At 51.4% G+C, this 20,943-nt stretch overlaps 1 protein-coding gene across 1 annotated transcript in view; it reads left to right on the forward strand.

Moving 5' to 3' along the window:
• Positions 1–20,943, forward strand: part of PLXNA4 (plexin A4) — a gene marked incomplete in the record, with an annotated part of 626,278 nt that overhangs the window by 492,901 nt on the left and 112,434 nt on the right. Inside the window, 3 exon segments of the mRNA XM_034764290.1 lie at positions 1,995–2,195; positions 14,027–14,123; positions 17,606–17,796. Of these exon segments, the coding sequence (XP_034620181.1) occupies positions 1,995–2,195; positions 14,027–14,123; positions 17,606–17,796 (489 nt within the window).

Genomic DNA, 20,943 nt, shown 5'->3' on the forward strand with positions numbered 1-20,943 from the left:
CCTTTTGTTCAAGGCTGGGCCGGATGCATTCCTGTCAGGGATGGCTAGGGGAAGTTGTCCCAGCCCTGCCACGGTGCTAAGTCCATTCAAGCCTGTATGGAACTCAGCCTTGGCAAAGCCTCGTTGAAGGCAGCGTGGCTGTTCCCGCATCGAGAATCCATTACTCTTAACAGTGCCATTGCTTTCCCTGAATGGATTCACCCCTGTATCCCCGGGGGCAACTCCGCAAAGGTGGAAGGGGGCTTGTCTGGGGGGAGAGCAGGTTTTGCCGGAGGCAGGCAATGTCTGAACCGGGAGGCCGCTTCCCTGGTGGTCACGTCCAGCCTCTCCTCAGCTGTGCTGGCTATCTGGGGAGTCCCTGGCAGACACGCATCACTTCATCTCTTGGCAGCAGCTTTTCTGAGGCTCTTAGTAACATAGCGTAGATGTAGGTGCACACAGGTGGCAATGTCAGGACAGATCAATGGACTATCCGGTCCAGTGTCCCCACTCAGACAATGGCCAACTGCCGATGCTTCAGGGGCAGGGGTGAACCCCCCACACACCTTAACGCATCTAACTTATCCCATGTGGTGGGTGTGGCTGGGATATCTTCCTGACCCCAGTAGAGAATCAGCTCATACTGCAGTGTGACCACTGATGTCCCTCGTCGTTCTATTCCTAGCTGGTATAGGTGCCAACGTTACATGTCGAATCCATTTCTCCATCTTCCTTAGATATTTGCCTCTGTAAGATACTCCCGGCACCTCAGGAACAAGTTCCCAGACTCTCTCAAGCCATAAATCCCACTGTCATGCCCTCCAGTTTCCTCCCCACTCCTACATCAGTCATTCTAAACCTCCCCCTCCCGCGCCCCTACATGCCACCTACACAATAGCCTAGGGACATACATGGTTCACCTGCATTTGCCTGTATAGATTATAAAGATTATATTCTCGGGTGCTTTTTGTGTGAACAAGCAAGACAAAGTGAAACGGATTGCACGGTGTGCTTGATGTAGCAGACTCTGCCCTATGGTGCTCTGACCCCGGCAGAGGGCAGGTGGTGTGAAGGATTGGGGGCAGTGCAGTGAGAGATCCCTGATGATAATCTCTCAGGCCTCGTCTGCATACAGAAGTTGTTAACTAAAAGTGTGACGTTAAACAGCTGTAGGTAACTGGTCTAACTTTGTATGGGGACACTCCGCATGGGTGTTGAACCTGGCTCGTTTTGGTTTAGCTGGCGATGGCTAAGGTTTAAACTCAGGTAAAGTGCCCACCTGCAGAGTTGCGCTGGGTTAGCTAAATCAGTTTAATTGCACGCCGTTAATTCCTTGTGTGTGTGTGTGTGTTGAGCAGGTCTTATGCTCACAGAGACCCTTTGATCCATACTGCCTTCCCAGTGTCCCCAAAGAATTGACGAGGCTTATATTCCTTCCCCCTCTGAAAGGCAGGGACAGCCCATCTGTTGGGGGCTGGTCTACAGAGCCTCCTAGATGGGCCTGAGCCATCAGATTCCCTTCCAGCGCTGATCATTCCCAACATTTCAGGATATTTGGATCCAGGGTTTTGATTCGTCCCTTATTCGTCCTTCCCCTTGTGGTAAGTGAAGCCTGAACCCCTGATCTCAACACCTCCAAATTTAAGGCACTTACATTTTGTGGCGTGATCCCATGTCTAGCTGGAACCAGCTTTTCTACTGCGTGTTCGTTGGCTAGTGAGGGTGGTGGTGCTTTGTGCCTACACCCAACCTTTCTCGTTCAGTGCCTTGGCAATGGAGCAATGCTGAGTCCAAGCGGAGAGGGACTCTTTATAGAAGTTTCCCACCAGCTGATTAAGGCACAGGCACTGAGGAGTTCCATAGGGAGCTTCTTCCAGGCCTCATAGGCCAAGCCTGCAGTGTGGGGAGGGGGGAGTGAGGGGGTATTGGGAGGTATATGTAGAGCACAGCAGGACTCAGGGTGGGGCATGGAACTCCTACTAACTGGCTTGGCATGTTTTCTTCTCTCCCCCCAGGACTGTCCTCAGTTGCTCCAGGCAGACAAGATCCTGGTGCCGGTGGAAGTGATCAAGCCAATCACCCTGAAAGCCAAGAACCTGCCACAGCCGCAGTCGGGGCAGCGGGGCTATGAGTGTATCCTGACTATCCAGGGCAACGAGCAGCGGGTCCCCGCCCTGAGGTTTAACAGCTCCAGCGTGCAGTGCCAGAACACCTCGGTGAGGGAGTCCCACGGGCGGGCCCTTTGCAGGGTGTGTGGGGGGGGGGTGAGGGGAAGGAGCCCCGCAGTATTGGCCTGGTGGGAACCCTGAAGGAAGGTGACAAATTCCTAGTTTCCATCCCTGTTTACTGCAGGGAACAAGCTGTCCTCAGATCAGCCCCACACGTACCACTGCAGATGGGCCCCTCACCGACACCACAGCGCGCTCCTCACCCTCATTCCCAGGAGTGGGAGCCACGCTTCACAGTTCCCGTGGCCCGGCTGGAGATCACGGGGAAGTGCCGGCTAACGCCTGGGAGGAAGCTGCTCAGGCTGTCCTCGCACAACTGCTACTGCACTTTGATCCGGGGCTGAAGCCCCCCCTGCCAGTCCAGCTCTGGGCTTCCCGCATAGCCCTGCCAATGCACCTCAGTCCAGTCATTAGGACCTTAGCCTAAGACTTAAGAGACCCGGGTTCGGTTCTCTGTTCTGCCAGAGGCTGCCAGTGTGGCCCAAGGCAAGTCACTTAGGCCCAGATTCCCAATAGTAGTTAGGCTCCTATCTCCCATTGATTTCAATGGCCCCTGACTCCCTTTGTGAAGCCCACCCTCTCTGCTTCAGTTCTCCCTCTGTAACGGGGTACTACTAGCACCTCCCTGCTCCCCTGCGGGGTGTGAGGCGGAATCCATTAAAGGTGGTGAGGTGCTTGGAGATCTAGCAATGAAAAGTGCTACATCAAAGCTAGGTGTTATGACTAGATCCGCTGCTTTTAGAGTCCTGGGGCATCACGCACAGCTAATTCCAGTGCGTCAATCCCGTCCTTCTACTCCCCTTGGCATTACAGTGCTGGGTGCTGCACGCGACTCGGCCAATGCACTTCAATCCCGATTTGCGGCGCCCCTTGTTGTAGCAATGCTGGGCTGATGTCCACTGCTCTGTCGGGTCTCTTCAGCTCTCATGCAGCCGCCCCTGTGGTTCCCGTCCTAACCTATCACATCTCCCAGCCCTGCCCATTTCACCACAATGCCAAGTTATTACCCTAGTGTTATAATCCAGAGCACTTCTGCAGTATCTTCTACCCAATGATCTCAAAGAGCTGTATAGACATGAGTTAATTGAGCCTCACAACCCCCTATCAGGGAGGGATCATCATCTCCGGTTTACAAATGGGGAAACTGAGGCACAGACTGACGGGCCTTGCCCAAGGTCAACCAGCAGGTGAACGGCAGTGCCAAGACTTGAACTCAGTCCTAACCCCTAGTCCCCTCCTCCACTAGTCATGAGTATCCTGACATGCTCAGTTTGTCCTGAAGGAGAAGCCAAATAGATGAAACATTTGTTCGGAAGGGCCATCACTTGGAAGCCAAAGCAGCAGCTGTAAAGGGAGAATATTTCACACCGTAACGGGAAGAATCAAGGTTAACACAGTCAGTACCGCCATGATGGGGCCAAATGAGAACCCAGATAGACGGGCAGACAAAGAACTGGGAGCGTTAACGGGCCCAGAGCGAGAAGTGGTGTGGAATGGTTAGAATCACAACCTCACCCTGCCAGTGATTACGGTGTGACTTTGGGCAAGTCATTTTCCTCTGTGCGCTAAATTTCCTCCCTGTGTGACCCAGGATTACTAACTCTGCCCTGCTGCACAGGGTGGATGTGAGGAACATGGGAGGAACAGCCGAACGTGGTTTCTTACTGAAGCTGGTTTTCCAGCAGTGTGTGAGAGTGTGGAAGGGTCTTTCAAGGCAGAGGTTGCCCAGGCAGGGTGATTTCATGTATAGATTTTGCTATATTATTATTGTTGTTGTTTGATGATTTATTACTCAAAGGCCTAATTACAGGCATCAGCCACTTCACCCCAGCTCCAGCGCTCAAACTCAGGCAGTATTCTGTGGCATTAAGCAGCATGTTGAAGGTTATAGGCCGTTAACCGCATTTTATGATCAGTTACAAATGAGCATTTCCCCATCAAAGCCCCTGTTTGTCCCCCTGCTTCCATTACTGGGGAGCGCTTGAGTTCAGGATTTTGCAGAAATTTGTGGTTTGAAAAATGAAGAGCCCATTAAACACCTTCCATTTCCTTTCATGTGAGTGAAAGCCGGAAGTTAAGAGGAATATTATAGGGATCTGCTAAGGTCTTTATAGCTGGCCATAAAGCTGTAGTGGGGAGAGAAAGCAGCCAGCTAGTCTACGCCGCGAATTCCCAGGGACACTATTAGATGGTTCAGTATCAGTCTGGATATAGATACAGTGAATCCGGTGCTGGATTGGCAGCCCCGGAGATGAAGGTCAGGATTTTCAAATGTGCCCAGTGACTTAGAGTATCTCCATTTTAGGGGGGCCCAGTTTGAGATACCTTACATGGGCATGGGGAGCAGCAGGGCAAGCTTCCCCCATATGCCCCTCTGTGTGTCTACAGCGACCCCTCTCCGGGTGAAAATGACATTCCATCCGCATGGCCCTTTCAGGCCTTGGCTTCCTTGCTGGGACTGTCTCGAGGGCCCCCCGGGCGTCCCTTGTGCTGATGGGGTTCGTTACTTCGCCGTCAGTCCCTGGGAACTGAGCTCTTCAGGGCAGGGACTGGATCTGCCTTTGCCGGTGCTGCCAGATTCTCCATTCCAGCCGAGCTGATCTCAACACAGGAGCAAAGGAGGTGGGTTTAGTCCACCCTTATGCCTCCCAGATTCTGTTGCCTTCTGGGAACCAGTATGGTCCCAGGCATAAGCTAGAGCAGCCCCAGGGATTGAGCTAACCTGCACCCTGCTACAACCGTCCCTCTACAGGCTCTGGCAGCAGTCCAGAACCGCTAAGGTGCGGCATGCTTTAGCCAAACCCCTTATTTCTCCCAGTAAGCCCTGTCCTTACCCAGCCCCACTAGCTCTTCAACACAGAAAAAGAAATGCTAGGCCCAATTTCTGATCTCAGTTATGCTGGTAAACTGGGAGTAACTCTCTTGAAGTCATGGGAGCTGCTTAGGATTTACACTGGAGTAGCTGAGATCAGAATCGAGCCCTTACTCTACTGGCCTCGTGGAGTTACTCTGGATTTACACTGGGGCAGCTGAGATCAGAATCAGGCCCTCTCGTTTTAAATAGTTACAACTTCAATTAAGCAATGTCCTGAGGCCACTGGGAGGGGATCAGCCTCTCTGAGTGGCTGTCAGTGATGTTGTACGCACCTCCGGCACTGGAAGGCTGAGTCCAGCTCTGCCTTGTTTTCTGGCCTTCGTGGCAATATTTCATTTAATAACTGCAATAAGTCACGCCAGGCAGTGCATTTCGGAGCAATTATTGCTCTTGTCAGGTGGTTTGAGCCTCTCAGCCTGGGCCTCGCGCTCCATCACAGCACCCAAGGCATGCAATTATCACCCAGACAGACCCTGCCTGCCATTACATATTGCACTTCTTATTCCGTGTGCTGCAGCCAGGCTGGCCCAAGAGCGAGGGGATGAAAGCAAGGAGCGTTTAGGAGGAGTGTTGGGGGGGAAAAAAAACCGATCAGGAAGAACGGCCGTAACGGTGAGATCTGTTAGCGCGCAGAACAGTCTCCCCTGTGGGAAGCAGTGGGAGCCGCGCCGCTTGCAGTCATTTGAAGCTAGACTGGCCAAAGCTCTCAGCACGCATCATGTGCAGGCAGCTAGCAGGCGGGTGAGAGATGGACTGGGGGACCAGGAAGGTCTTTGCCATCACTAACTCCTGTGATCTAGGTACACACGCCCACTCGGTTTGATCTGCCGCCCCTGGCTGGCCCCAGCACTCACCAGCTGCATGGACTGATCCTTGGCAGTTCATTCCCTGTCAGTGCTGCATGCTGGAGACCTCTGTGTAGCTCCACACCGAGTGAGGATGAGCTGCCCTCATGGGAACTTATTGCACTTGAGTCGAATGAGCTCAGGAGTGGTTGACTGGGTGGCACAGAGAGAGAGAGAGAGAGTGGGAGACATTAGAACTGCTCTCTGATGTGTAAATCAAAGATGGGCAGGGGGTTGGGCACTCAGACATATCTTAATTCAGAATTAATAATTATTTGCATATATTAAAGTAGCACCTAGAAGGCCCAGCGAAGATCAGGACCCCCCTGTGCTAGATGCTGGGATCTACATAGACCAGACAGACCAAGGTGGGAGAACAGAAGGGTTACTATCCTTGATTTATGGGTGGGGAACTGAGGCAGAGACAGGCTAAATGACTTGCTCAAGGTCACACAGGTAGTCTGTGGCAGAGCCAGACACAGGTTTCTGGAATCTCAGCCCAGAGCCTTCACCACAAGGACACCCTCCCTCTTTCTTACCACACTCAGGGGATACAAGAGCAAGTACTAAAATCACAGTACAGTGCAGCCTTCCTGGGGATGTTTCCTGCTCCCTGTGGAGGCCAAGCCTCGAATGGAGAGGTGATGAAACACTTTGGCCTCATGGCATTGCCCTGGGTGTGCTGGTCTGAGGCTGGCCACAAATGGGATATCTCCTGTGATCTTGACCTTTGATCTTTCTCCATGCAAGCCAGGTGTTTGGTTCCCTAACTGCTCATGCCTGGCTCTGTGGAAATATGCAGTCTCATAAGTCTGCTAGACTGATGTTGGCTTTTTAATTAAGGTTTCAGAGTAGGATACTTGTGGTAATAAAATCCCCACAGAATCTGTCGAGGTTTCATAGCTCCAGGCTCAGTCTAGGTTTACACAGAAATGTGTAAAGCAGTCACGGAAACCAGATGTTAAATCAAGACGGGTGCCATATGGACCCTGTTAAAGATCCATTTGTGCCCTGTTCCCCCCCATATACACACCTCCCCACACTGCATCTCATGAAAATATCATAATGCCACTATATAAATCCATGATATGCCCACACCTTGAATACTGCATGGAGTTCTGCTCACCTCATCTCAAAAAAAGATGTATTAGAATAGGAAAAGACAAAGAAGGGCAACAAAAATAATTAAGGGTATGGAACAGCTTCCCTCGGAGGAGAGATTAAAAAGACTGGGACTGTTTGGCTTAAAAAAGAGAGGATGAAGGCGGGATAGGATAGAGGTCCTTAAAATCATGACTGGTGTGGAGAAAGTGAACAAGGAAGTGTTATTTACCCCTTCCCATAACACCAGAACCAGGAGTCACTCAATGAAATGAATAGGCAGCAGGTTTAAAAGAAACAAAAGGAAGTACCGGTACTTCTTCACTCAACACCCAATCAACCTGCATTGCCGGGGATGTTGTGAAGGCTAAAAGTATAATTGGGTTAAGAAAAGAATGAGAGAAGTTCATGGAGGACAGGTCCATCAATGGCTATTAGATGAGATGGTCAGGGATGCAACCCCATGCTCTGAGTGTCCCTAAACCTCTGACTGCCAGAGGCTGGGACTGAATGGCGGGGCTGGATCACTCGATACATTGCTCTGTTCTGTTCATTCTCTCTGGGGCACCTGGCATTGGCCACTGTCGGAAGACCGGATACGGGGCTAGATGGACCATTGGTCTGACCCACTATGGCCGTTCTTATCTTCTGCATTTGGTGAACGACGTAACTTTAGTTTGTGGCACACTCTTTCCTAGCTGCAAATGCTGGAGCTTTTTTTCCGATTGCATTTCGGCGACAGAGGCAGTGGGGGCTAGTGAATGGTGTCTGGGAATAGTAGGCAGGAACACCAATTTCTCATCCCATCTCTGCCACTGCTTGTGTGTGTAACCTTGGGCAAGTCTCTTCACTTTGGTTTCCCCATCTAGAAAACGAGAGGGGCTTTGTGGATTAAACAGTTAACGTTTGTAAAGTTCTGCTATGTAGCGATAGACTTGATTTTACTGTTCTACTCCCAGCCTCTCTCTAGACACAGCAATAATCGGAGAGTTTAACCATCCCTGCATCAAACAGCCATTCTGCGTAGAGTGCCTTGTGGCTTAAGGATTTAAGCTATGTAGAGGGACTGTGGCCAGAAGTTATTCGGTATATATCACAGGGCTGTTCTCTATCTGTGTATATGTAAATAGCAGATAAAGAGCCAATAGATGGTACTCAAGCATATATAAATATGGAGATATACCTATCTCATAGAACTGGAAGGGACCCTGAAAGGTCATTGAGTCCAGCCCCCTGCCTTCACTAGCAGGACCAAGTACTGATTTTTGCCCCAGATCCCCCTAAGTGGCCCTCTCAAGGATTGAACTCACAACCCTGGGTTTAGCAGGCCAATGCTCAAACCACTGAGCTATCCCTCCCTATATATAGTTTCTGGAGTTTGTAGGACTGATCAAACTTCTTATGCGCTGCAAATAGCTTCCTCTGGCAGCCCTTCATCAGCTCGTGAGCATTGAGTGAAAGGGCAGCCTCTCTTTTGCAGGTGCAATTTGAGCCTCTACAATTTGTGCTTGTTGTTCTGCACCCACATTCGACCTGTGGTTGTGGCTCTGGTTGTTAGAGGCGGAAAGGCTGAGATTTGCATCCATGGTTAATTTTTGCCAGCCCACCTTTCCCGATATCGATTTTACAGGGGCAAATTGTCCCTGGCAAATGGAAGGTTAACAGACGCAGGGGGCTGTGAGCAAACTCCAGAGCCTGCCACTGAGAATGCACTGAATATACCAATCCAGTGTCTGGGGTGTCCTAGCTGGAACTGCACCATCAGTCTCATGCAAAATAGGGCTCAGGTGGGACATAAGTGGGGCCCGGGCCTAATGCTGAACCTCTGTGTGCAAAGAAAGAGGTGGTCTCTGGGATAGCCAGAGCCAAATCATTGAAGAAGTGAGGTTTTTACTCACGAAAGCTTATGCCCAAATAAATCTGTTAGTCTTTAAGGTGCCACCAGACTCTTTGTTGTTTTTGTCAAAGAGAGGCAGCACTTGGAATTAACGGGAGGGCAGTGCAGCCTCTGATGCGCGGTTGTAACATGTTCCCTGAGTGCAGCAGAGCCAAGTGGCACTGTGCACCTGCTGCACTCTCCAAGTGCCCATGAAGCGGGCATGGCTGTTATAGTGTCTGGAGGCGAGAGAGGGCTGGGAACACTGAATGTGCTAACTCTGATTCTGTCAGGTGCTTACCTGCAGCTAATACGACCCCTTTGTATTGGCCCACCAGATTGCTTCCAACAAACTTCTGGGCCTACAAGGGGCCTTCTTCAGGCGTTCTCTATTTAGTAGAGGACAGTCCCTTTGGGGTCAGTTCTGCTCCGTGTCAATGGGAGTCACCGGTGCATAGCCAGGGAAGGATAGACCCTGTGTAATACCCTGGGAAAGCTGCACTAAGCAGTATACAGACACAAACCCTGATGCTCTGAGTTTTCCAGACCACAGGAACCTTGCCTCTCCACCACAGATCCCAGAGACTGAGAGGCCCTTCTCTTTATCTGCCAACATACTCAATGCATGTTCTTAGGGCCAATGGACAGACTCCCAGTGACTCCAGTGAGCTTTGGACTGGGACCTCAGTGAGCTTGTGACTCCAAGTCAAACCAGGAAAGCAGGACCAAGAGTGTTGTGGTTTTTGTTTTGCTCTGTGAATTGCTTTGTCCCAAAAGGTATCTACCCCCTTGAGAACAGACTTCAAACCCAGGACAGTGACAGTAAGATGAGCAACCTTGGGCTCAGATCCTCCGTGGGTGCAGACTGGCAGAGTCGGAGTGTTGCCAAGAGAGATCTGTGAATCCTATTGTTTATTCCCTCTGAGCAGACTCCAGTTGCAGATCAACTCTGCTGAGTTAACAAGTTAAAAATGTCATCCCCACCGCAACTTGCAGTGCCGCAAACAGCCCAAGATCTAAAAAGCCAGCTGGGTTCTTGCTGCTAGCACTGACATCCTCAGCGGATGGAAGGCTCCAGGTGAGGCAGGATGGGATCAGCTGGTTGTTCCCTACTGGGCTGGCTCTGCAGTGCTAACTCCCAGAACGCACAGGGAGATGATCTGTTGAGGCAGAAGGTGCATGTGACTATACCCGTGTTTAAAAGTGCTCCCCGGTGCTATACGGCCCAGGAACGCTTCTGATCATTCACACTGGAGCTGCGGCAGCTGACGAAGCTCCAGCAGGCATCTCATTGGCATGAGGGAGCAGCAGAGGACAGTTCTGCCTCCCTAGAACCATCCTGCGCAATGAACAATACACTTTCAGCCATCGCGGCTCGAGGAATAAGCCTCCCCTCCCTCCGACTGGCTTTCATTTGTCTGGTGCGAGTCCTTTTCTGTCATCAGGCAATTGTCTGCAAAGGCAGCCTCAGACAGAGCAGCAGGCTCTGGGTGTAGTCAGAACAAATTGACACATTTCACTGTCTCGTAAAGATGAAGGCTCCTTTTGGAAGCTGGCTGGGCATCTCCCCGTGCAGCGATGTGGGCAGAAAGCATTGATTCAAGCAGAGGGGGGGTATGCAGACTAAAGACCTGCCATGAGAAGGAGCCAGTTCACCTGGGGAGATGATACATTCATTGGCTTTCCCTGTGATCTTTTCTGATAGGAATCCCATCGTGCCATCTCCGACGGCTTTCTTGGCTTTAACTCATTCCTACAATGGTGCGAAGAGGCAGGGAAGTATTTTTATCACCATCTCACAGGTGGGGAAATTTGAGGCCCAGAGAACCAAAGTGACTTGCCCAAGATCCCACAAGTCAGCAGCAGAACCAGGATGTGAAGAACCCAGGTTTCTCGGCTCTCACCTGTGTGCTTTAACCACTCGGCTGTTTTAGCACTTAGGGGCTTCCTCTGCCATTTAATCCATGGGTTCAGTTAGTGATGATGGGGACTTTGACAGGTTTGGGAAAGTGCTCCAGAGTTCAGACCCTTATCAAGATCTCCTGGGTCCCTCAAAGTGGGCTGACGGAGAGAAGCACGGTGTGTGCTGCTGTGCAGCTTCTCTTTGCCTGGCCAGTGTGGTCTAGTGGTTAGAGCGCAGACCTAGGCACCAGGACTCGAGTTCTCTTCGCAGCTCGTACTTACTCACTGTGTGACCCTGGGCAAATCACGTGACCGCTCCTTGCCTCAGTTTCCCCTGTAACATGGGGACGTTAGCAGCTACCTATCCAATAGGGTGTTGCCAGCTTTAATTGACTAGTGTTTGTAAAGTGCTTTGAGATCTGCAGATGCTACAGAAGTGCAGAGAATCCATTCCTCAGTGTCCCTGTCCAGCAGTCCTGTCTCTCAGGCTGGTCTGGCCTTGCTGTGGTGAAAGGGTGCACTGTGGAAAATCAATGTTTGGACGAGAGGCTGTTTTGCATTATCCCACCGTTTATTCCCAGTGACACGGAGAAGTGTCATAAAAATGCTAATATGGAGCAGATTGGTGGGTGCAGCTATACCGTACAGGGCATTGCTATCCTGGGAGTGCGCTTTACCTCCATGGTAACCACACAGCTCTTACCCATAAATACTTTGCAACTAAATCGTAATCACAGGTTCCTGCAGATTACAGGCTAATTGCGTTTAGCTTGCTCCGAAAGAAATTACCATGTAACTAGCACTAACTCTGCTGTAATGGGCAGAAATCATCACACCTTTTACCCTGCAATTACATGACGGTTCATAGTCCCGGGTGAACCCACCTGCAAAAGGTTCAGAGCCTTGGCTTCCGCACAGCCATTTGGTCCGGAAGTCAGGCTGGGAATCTCATGCGAGGGGGTGATCTTGTGGGGTCTCCACACCTTTCCTCTGCTTTAGAGTGGGCCAGAAATATCCCGGGCCAAATCCTGGGGCCTTACTCACTTTGTGTTCAGTCTGTACCTAGACAAACTCCCATTGACGTCAAGTGGGAGTTTGGCCCAAGCAAAACCGGAATAAGCGCCCCAGGATCCGTCACCGCTCTTCGTGGGTTGTCAGCCGTTCTGCTTCCTGTCTCGCAGGAAGTGCAAGAAGCAGCATAAAATAACGGGTTGAGGGGAGAAAGCAGCCAATGTGACTCAAACCTCAGGAACGGTTCCCAACTGAGTTTGATTTGAAGGTTCAGATCAGCTCTTAATCCCTTTTCTCATCTCCGAAAGTAGCTTGCCCTCCTCTTAAGAGTAGGCGCTGGAACCATCATACTAATGGAAGCTGCTGCTCCGCCCAGTTTGACCATCAGGTTCTGCTTCACAGGCCTCCCTCAAAAGCATCAGGCTAGTCCTTAACAGTGCGAGCAACAAAGTAGTGCAGTATGGACCCAAGGGGGGTGGCCAAGGGACCAGCACCACAGAGATTCAAGAACAGCCACAAGTAATCAATGGGAGTTAGGCACCTAGATATGTGAGGATCTGGGCTATGTGCCCTGGGCTGTAATCTCAGTTCTCAGCAGCTAATTAGAAGTGGGTCCATGTGACGGGATCTCTAGAGTCATCAGCGCCCTGACACGCCTCTGCCTAGAAAAACCTACTCAGGCCTGGGTACCACAAAATTTAGCCCTTCAGGTCCTAGAAGGGTTAGGAAGGGACAATAACCAATTAGGAGCCAGCAGGCCAGTTAAGATGCCTTGCTTGCTTTTTCCCAGGGGAGTGCTGGGCAGAGCTGGGTCAGGAGCAGAGCTTCTTACTCCTATCCCAGAGCCCTGCGACCAAGTCGTTACTTTGGGTTTGCTTACAAGTTTCAAGGCACCCCCAGCCAAAGTTTGAGTTTAACTTTAATTAACAAGTAAAGAACGGACACCATGCTCTCTGCACAAATTGCCTTGCTCCAGGTGGGCTGCTGCAGTCTGGTGATGGGAGAGGAGCCCCGTGGGAAAGCAGACGGTACCATGCACTGTGGCCTTGGTGACTCGGTCACTAGTGGTTTTCCTTCTGAATAAACAGGGCCGCAATCATGCAGGCATGTGGACCAGGGGCATTGAGGTGTGGTCTTTTAAATGAGATAGGAAACCCATATTCTCACCACTTGTGTCCATTAAAAATCCTATGAGCCTTGTCTCAAGAGTAGGGATGTTAGCCTTTGTGACCTAGCAGAATTCCAGACCTAGTAGTTGTAGTCTGCTTAAAATCCCCCTTCCAGTATCAACTCAGTACAGCATTCTTCACATCCTATCCCGATCTGCTGTGTAGTGTTACTCTGCACTGTTAAACAGCTGCCACCTTCCACCCCAGAGGTAGCTGCATTTTGCACCCAGCTTGTAAAACATTTTCGGTCTCTTTGAGGTAGAAGATGCCATGCAAACTTAAGATGCCAGTGATGTGGCACAGTGGGCAGTTCTGTAAAATACAGTAAAACAAGTGCTTGGTTGTTGGGCTTGTCTTTCTGATCTGCCTATAATTGTCTGAATCTATTCTAATGATTGTGATGGTGCAAGGGAAGAAGTCTTCTCTAGCTGATATATGGTTAATTTTTGTGGGATTATGCTGATTTCAGCACCAAGCCCCATGCAGACACACCTCAGAGATACACCCAACGTGGCAGAGTTACACGCAATGCCTGAGATACACCCAAAGCCATAGAATATATACCCAACATCTCAAAGATATACCCAATGCCTCAGAGATACATCCAATAACTGGACGGGACACCCCTAAGATATATGAAACAACAAGAAAGCACACCCAATCTCTTGAAGGTACACCTCAGAGATGCACTCAATAGCAAATACACCCAACAGCTACAAGGTACACCTCAGAGATAAACCCAACACCTAGAAAGCACACCTCAGAGATACATGCAAAATCAGGAAGCCACACCTAAGAGATGCACCGAACTCCTGGGGTGTTCCCTTAACTGCTAGCACCTCAGGGCCATCCGACATTGAGAGAGAGAGAAGTTCCCTGCACTGAGAATGGCTGGTCACCATCCCTCTGAGAGCTCAGCAGTGGGAGTCCCTACAGTCAGTGGCGTGTGGAGAGGGTGCCATTTCCCGTGTCTGGGGCTCATGGTGGGGGCTGCCCCCCACGCTGGGCCTGATGTTTTGTTTTTTCTCTCCTGTTTTTAGTATTCATATGAAGGGATGGAGATTAACAGCCTGCCGGTGGAGCTGACAGTCGTGTGGAATGGGAATTTCAACATTGACAACCCAGCGCAGAACAAAGGTAAAGAATTATTTCAACTTGTCCTTGGAAGCGGTAACCTTAGCAACAGACCACATCACTCCACACACTTAACAAAGCAGCCACCGTTTATCTGCGCAATCTACCTCATGGTTGTTCTGTGCACTCCGCAAATTACTAATTTCTGTGCTCTGTTTTTTCTCCGAGCACCTGAGAAGTGGGACTCCCCTCCCCCCTCTCCCTCCCACTCTCTTCACCACCTTCTCTGTTTCCTCTTCCCCTCTCCCTGTCTCCTCTTGTGTCCCTCTCTACCCCTCCCCACCTCCTCCCCCCTTCCTTCTCTCCCCTTCACCTCCCTTTCAATAAGGCTCTTCAAGTTAATGCACCCGCAGCTCGTCTCTGGTCTCGGTTCAGATGCGATGTGTTAATGAACAGGGAGGGAGGGGGCAGTGTGCCAGTGAGGAAAGGTTGAATGAAGTGAAGTGATAATGGAAAAGGACTGAGGCCCACTCCTGGCCAGAGAGCCTGGCTCCAGTTAATTGCAGCAGATGGCCAGGGGCTGATCTGACTCTCGCTGGGGAGCTATCACCCATTCAGAGACAAGCATATTAGTCCAGAGTTTCACTGCAGCTAGATTTTCCACTTCTTCCCCAGCCTCTCCTTCCCTCCTGCCCCTTGCCCTCAGTTACCCAGTAGCCCTGGGCTCCCTCTCTTCTCAGATCCTCTCTCGCCGTCCATCACTTCCCTTAGAGGTTTTCCTTTCCCCCTCCCTTCCCCTTTCCTGTCCCCCTACTTCTCTCCTCACTCACTTCTCCTCTGTCCTACTTCCTTCCTCCTCCTCAACTCTGGGTCTTCCCACTTTACTTTCCCTACGGCATCTAGAGGCCCTCCCTCTGGCTGGGGGATTTTTGGATGTGGTTCTCTCCAGAACCTGCCATGCTGCACTGTGGGAGTGGGGATTGGAGCGCGACAGGAGGGCAACATGTCTTCCTCCCCATAGGATGCACCCCTGTTCCCTCTTCTTCTCCCTGCACCCTCCTCCATGGTCTCTGCCCCTCCGCTGGATCCCCTGTGCAGCTGTTTTCCTGCCTGCACTTTGTCAGGGACTCGGCAGCTGATAATCAGTTAGTGACAGGTAGGGTGACCAGACAGCAAGTGTGAAAAATTGGGACAGGGGTGGGGGGTAATAGGAGCCTATATAAGAAAAAGAGCCAAAAATCGGGACTGTCCCTTTAAAATCGGGACATCTGGTCACCCTAGTGACAGGTGACAAGTTCTTCTAAGCTGCCGATCGGCTTGTTCAGACAATGTGCCAGGGCCCTCCTCTCCACTGGCAGCGTGGTGTCTGAGCACATTCGCACTGCTCTCATCAGGCTTCAAGCAGGCAGAGCAGCGTCTTCCCATGCAGCCGCAGGGCTGCCTGGCGTGCTCTGCGGGAGTCAGGTTCAATGCACAAGGGAGGAAGTAGCAAAGGGTCTGGGTGCTCCATTACTCCTTGAGAGTCCCTGGTGAGTGACGACCTCTGTACATCCCTAGGACAAGGGCAGGGCAAGCTATCCCCAGCCTGCTCCCGTCTCTGTCCTTCCTCTCTAGGGATGAGAAGGGAGTCCATTGTCCACTCCGTCCAGGGCCTCTCTGATGCTGCTAGGAGGGAAGGCCATCTGTGATGTCCATAGCTGTCCACTATCCCTTACTGTGACCTCTAGCCTAGTGGCCACATAGCAGTTATCGCATAGTCACCATTGTTGGTCACCGCCGACCTAGACTGGGTTTGAATCCTCAGGCTAGAGGCAAAAGGCCCCGAAGCCTGTTACTGATCCCCTAAGCCACCCTGTCCCTTCTCTTGAATTGCTGTCTTTTGAAAGCCAGTGGCATGGAGTGTAATGGGCGTGAATGGCTATTGACTGTGTGGAGGGAATCAAAGGGGTTTTCCCTCGGTGGCACATGAATGGCCGAGTTAACAGTATAATTTTCACAGTGGGAAAAACCCAGCCCTTCTAATCAGCTGTTCTGATAGCACTTCCCCTGCCACAGCATGCTGTGAGCCTGAGATCATGCTGCAGTCTGCAGAGAGCAGAAGGGCTTGCCACAGACTGTTCCATACGGAGACTACAAGCTCTGAGTGGCAAGGACCTGCCTATGCTGTGCTCAGCATGTGCTAGGTGCTGTACAAATAATACCACCCTGCGAGGACGCTCTCTGCTCAGCATCGCTGGATTATCTGGTTTCCACGAGACTCGACTCAGCACATTTAGCATAGTCTATGGACTCACTGGGTGAAGTCTAACAGACAGACAGACTGACTGTGACTCCGAGAATGAGAGCAGATCTCACCCCAGAGGGGCCCACTACAAACTCCATTAGGCCAGTGGACTTGGTAATGCAATGTGGTTGTTAAACACTGGCCTTTCCTCTCTGGAGATGGAAGTCCAGTATTTTGGCCGAAGTCACCAATGACCGTGGGGTTTGATTGGCCCAGCCAAGTCCCACTGCCTAGATTATGCTGAGATCTGAGGCCCATCACCAAACCACCCTACTACTCCATTCAATGGGCAGTCTCTGCTGAGAATGGACCCAGGTCTGGGGTTAGTGAGGGATTCTTGCAGATCGAGTTGGAGATGCCTTTTGGGATTGACACGAAACCATTTCTTAATTTTTTCCCCCCGAATTGCCAGTGAACCAAAAAATCAGTTCTTTGTGTAGCTTTAGTTATCAAGGCTAGTTAGTTGCAATATGGAAAATGCTTTCACATCCTCATAATAGCATATTATTATACCAAAAATCAAAGATGAGTTTAATCGGCATTTGTATTAGAGGGGGACCAAAGTTAGTCCCTCAACTCCCACATTTCCTGAGATGGCGGAAGAAGGGGAAATGCTCATTTTCAATTCTGGATTCAAACCAATGCCCAGAAATTCTGCATCTGTTGTTGTTATTTATCATTCTTTATTATTTATTTGTACTATGATAGCACCTGGAGGCCGCAACGAAGATCCCCATTGCCTGAGGCGCTGTGAATGCACATAGGGACAGCCCCTGCCCCCAAAGGGGCACAATCCAAATAGACAAGATAGATAAAAAGTGGGATAGAAGCTGGATTATTATCCCCATTTTACAGGTGGAGAATCGAGGCTGAGACAGACTAAGTGACTTGCCAAAGGTCCACAGGGAGTATGTGGCAGAGGTGGGAACTGAGCCCATATCTCCTGATTCTCCAGCCAGTGACTTGACCACTAGAGCATTCTTCCTCCTGGCTCTGATGCAACTAAAATGTTGTGAGATTCCCGATCCTTGCCCAACCTAGGACAGTAGCAACTGGGCTTCCATTCTTTATTCCCCTTGGGAGACTCTGCCTCCATCTAGTAAGTTATTGGATATAGAATAACTTCTATTTGGCCTATGTTTCCCTATGTTCATTTCCCATCCATTGCTCCTAGTTACGCCTCTCAGCCCTCCTTCCAGACTCCCCCTCCCTCCATGGTGTGTACCCTCCTCAGGATTTCTCTCCTTCGCTGTCCCCACAGTGCACCTGTACAAGTGTGGGGCCATGCGGGACAGCTGCGGCCTGTGCCTGAAGGCCGACCCAGACTTCGAGTGCGGCTGGTGCGAGGGACAGAACCAGTGCACGCTGAAGCACCACTGCCCCATCCAGGAGAACCAGTGGCTGGAACTGTCCGGGACCAAGGGCAAATGCACCAATCCCCGGATCACCGACGTAAGTTGTTCTCCGCACTCTCGTTAGTGTCAGGTCACCCGCTTCAAGAGCCCATCTCTCTTGTGCTGGTTGATTTCTCTGCTTTGTCCCTGGCTCAGCGTTGGAACTGCGCCAAGGCTAAGCTCGGTCAGTTCAAGCAGAGCCCCCGCTGCCTCTTGCGATGAGAGGTCCGACTCAACGTGTCTCATGGAGGAGCCCCTGGTGCCTTCCATGACAGCAGCCCAGCTGGGATGACACAGCTCCCCCGCCCGCCCCCCACTTGGAGCTGGCTGCTGAATCCCAGCCCTGATCCCAGGCACCCTGCCAACTCCACAGTCTCCGGAGCACTTTGTGGGTGTGAAGTGAAGTGAGAGTGCAGGCTGCCACTAATGCTGCTTGACACCAGCAGCACAGACAGAGCCACTGCCTCGATTGTGCTGAGATCTGAGGCCCACCTGGTGTAAACTGGCAGGATGCCATTGACTTCAACAGAATGACATCCATTTACATCACCTGATTGTTAGTGGGTGGGAAGCCCCCTCTGAGGCACCATGGCCCTGGAGAACACGGGCCTTCCAGCATTCAAGCCTTCACGTGAGCGGGATAATTACAGAATTGTGTAGTTTAAGGCCAGACGGATGGGATCTCCATCGCTGGAGATTTTTAAGAGCAGGTTAGACAATCTAGATAATACTTAGTCCTGCCGTGAGTGCAGGGGACTGGACTAGAAGACCTCTTGAGGTCCCTCCCAGCCCTACGATTCTATGCTTCTATGACCACCAGCTTATCCTGTCTGACCTCCTGTATGCCACAGGCCATCGCCACCACCCAGCACCCGCACACAAACCCCAACAACTGAAATGAGACTGAAGTGTCACGGCCCACAGGAGGCTAGACTGTTCTCTGCCATAGGCAGAGCATAGGAAGGACCCGCAATGGCAGGGAAATGTTTAAGTGAGATATACCCAGATAATCCTGGGAAGTGACCCGCACTCACATGCTGCAGGGGAAGGGGAAAAATCCCCAAGCTCACTGCCAATCTGCTCTGCGGGAAAATTCCCTCCCGATCCCACATGTGGTGATCCTGAGCATGTGATCAAGAACCAGCCCAGCCAAGCAAGAGAGCGTGCTCGGTGCCACCTCAGAGCCCTGGCCCATCCCATCCAAAGTCCCATCCCAACTGCCACCATCCCTGATGTTTCAGAGGAAGCAAATGGAATAAAAACTCTCCCAGAGTACACAGGTCTGGCCAAAACAAGAGAACTCGGAGGTGTGTCAGTCATTGGCAAAGGGAGAACAAGGCTGCTGTCAGGAGGAATGCCTCCACAGTGAAACGGGGGAACCCCGAATGGGGTGCTTTCCTGTGAGGTTTCCTATCATCTGCGTTGTTCAAGGAGAAAGGTGAAGGGAGAAAGAAAGTGAGAGGGGCAGTAGGAGAGATGGGAGGAGAGAGAAGACAACTAGAGAGGGCAATGCAGGGGGAGACAAAGTGGGGAACTAGAGAGGAAAATGAGGCCTCCGGTCTCGTGTGGTTTTGGTTGTTATCTCTTGGGAGGTGCTCAGATACTGTGGTGATGAGTGCCATCATAGTCACCAGGTAGTTAAGACAGATCTCAACACTAATGATGGGGACCATATAATTCCCTAGTAGACAGAGAGATTCCTCTCCTTCCTGCTGGTGCTAGGGATGTAAGATCTGGAGTAACTCATCCAGAAGTGCATATGGAGGGTTATGACTAGAGAGATGGAGAGGTCTGAGTGGGAAAGAGACAGATTAGAAACAGCACCTTTGGGAGTCAGGACCTGATGAAATAACACGACTGCCCCACTGAGAATCCAGTGCATAGGCGCCAACTCCCTGGGTGCTGTGGGGCTCAAGCACCCACGGAAAAAAAAAAGTGGGTGCTCAGCACCCACCCGTCACAGCTGTTCCCCGGGGCCCCACTGATCAGCTGTTTGGTGGCTGGCGGAGAGCGATGGACGGGCAGGGGGCCTCGGGGGAGGGGGAAGAACAGGGATGGGAGAGGCAGAGCGAGGGCAGGGCATTGGCAGAAGGGGCAGAACAGGGGCGGGAGAAGCAGAGCGAGGGCGGGGCCTCAGGGGAAAGAGCAGAGGAGGGGCGGGGCCTCCGGCAGAGCGAGGGTGGAGCACCCACCAGGAAAAATAAAAGCACCTGGGACCTAGTGGTATGCTTGGTGCTCAGTGCCTGCCCAGCTGTTTACAGCAATCCAGTGTTAAAAATAAACCCTGGTGTGGTGCTGCTGTGTCTTCCATCCCAGACATGGCTGGGTGCTGGTAGAAGGTGAACTGATCCCTGAATATGCAGTCCCATATCATCTTCTAGGTGGCACAAAACACAAGAAGAGGGAGTTCCCAGATGTCTACCAAACGGTCCACTGCGGAAGGGCTTGGCTCTCCTTCCCTAGGTAACTGACCCCCTAAATCTGCAGCTATTGGGAGATCTGTGGAGACCAGTCCATTGAGGAGAAGACCCTGCCCCTCCCCCAGACTAGTCACTGTCTCCATCTTCCAAAGGACACTTACATGAACATTCTTCTTGGGGTTCAGGATGCGGGGATGGGGTGCAGCAGTTTCTGCAGGGTCGAGGGAGGACAAAGGACAGCCCCTGGAGGACAAAGGTCCTATGTCTGGGTCAAAGTGGGACAAAGTAGGCAATCTGGCCTGCTGGGATGAAACAGGACTGGGGTGAGCCAGTCCTCGCCATGGCTAATGCATTATTTGCAAATAAAAAACGGTAGGGTTTGCCCGCGGGTTTCTTTTCTCAGGGTCCAGGGATCTCAGCGGGTGATAAGCAAATCTCCCAGCTCTGTTCAGAATCCAGAGGTACAGACTCTGTAGCCAAAGTCTGTCTGAATGTGTGGTCTAGGGCTGGAAGTTTCCCGAGAACAAAGCCTGATCCTGATCCTTTATACGTAATTTCACTGGGGTCCTAACTTCCGTGAGCGGAGCGTCTCTCTGTGTTCAGCACATCCTCGTCCATCCCAAACAAACTACCCAGCCTTCTCCAAAGTACCCCTGGGATTCTGTCTGGGTGTTTGCATTTCCGGGTACCTTGGTCCTGGCACTCACAGCTCCTATTGTCTTCAGCCAGCTCTGAACACCAGGCCAATGCATCTCAAGGGGGAGGGATAGTTCAGTGGTTTGAGC

The sequence above is a fragment of the Trachemys scripta genome, chromosome 1 (assembly GCF_013100865.1).
Source record: "Trachemys scripta elegans isolate TJP31775 chromosome 1, CAS_Tse_1.0, whole genome shotgun sequence".
In the NCBI taxonomy this organism is placed as follows: domain Eukaryota; kingdom Metazoa; phylum Chordata; order Testudines; family Emydidae; genus Trachemys; species Trachemys scripta.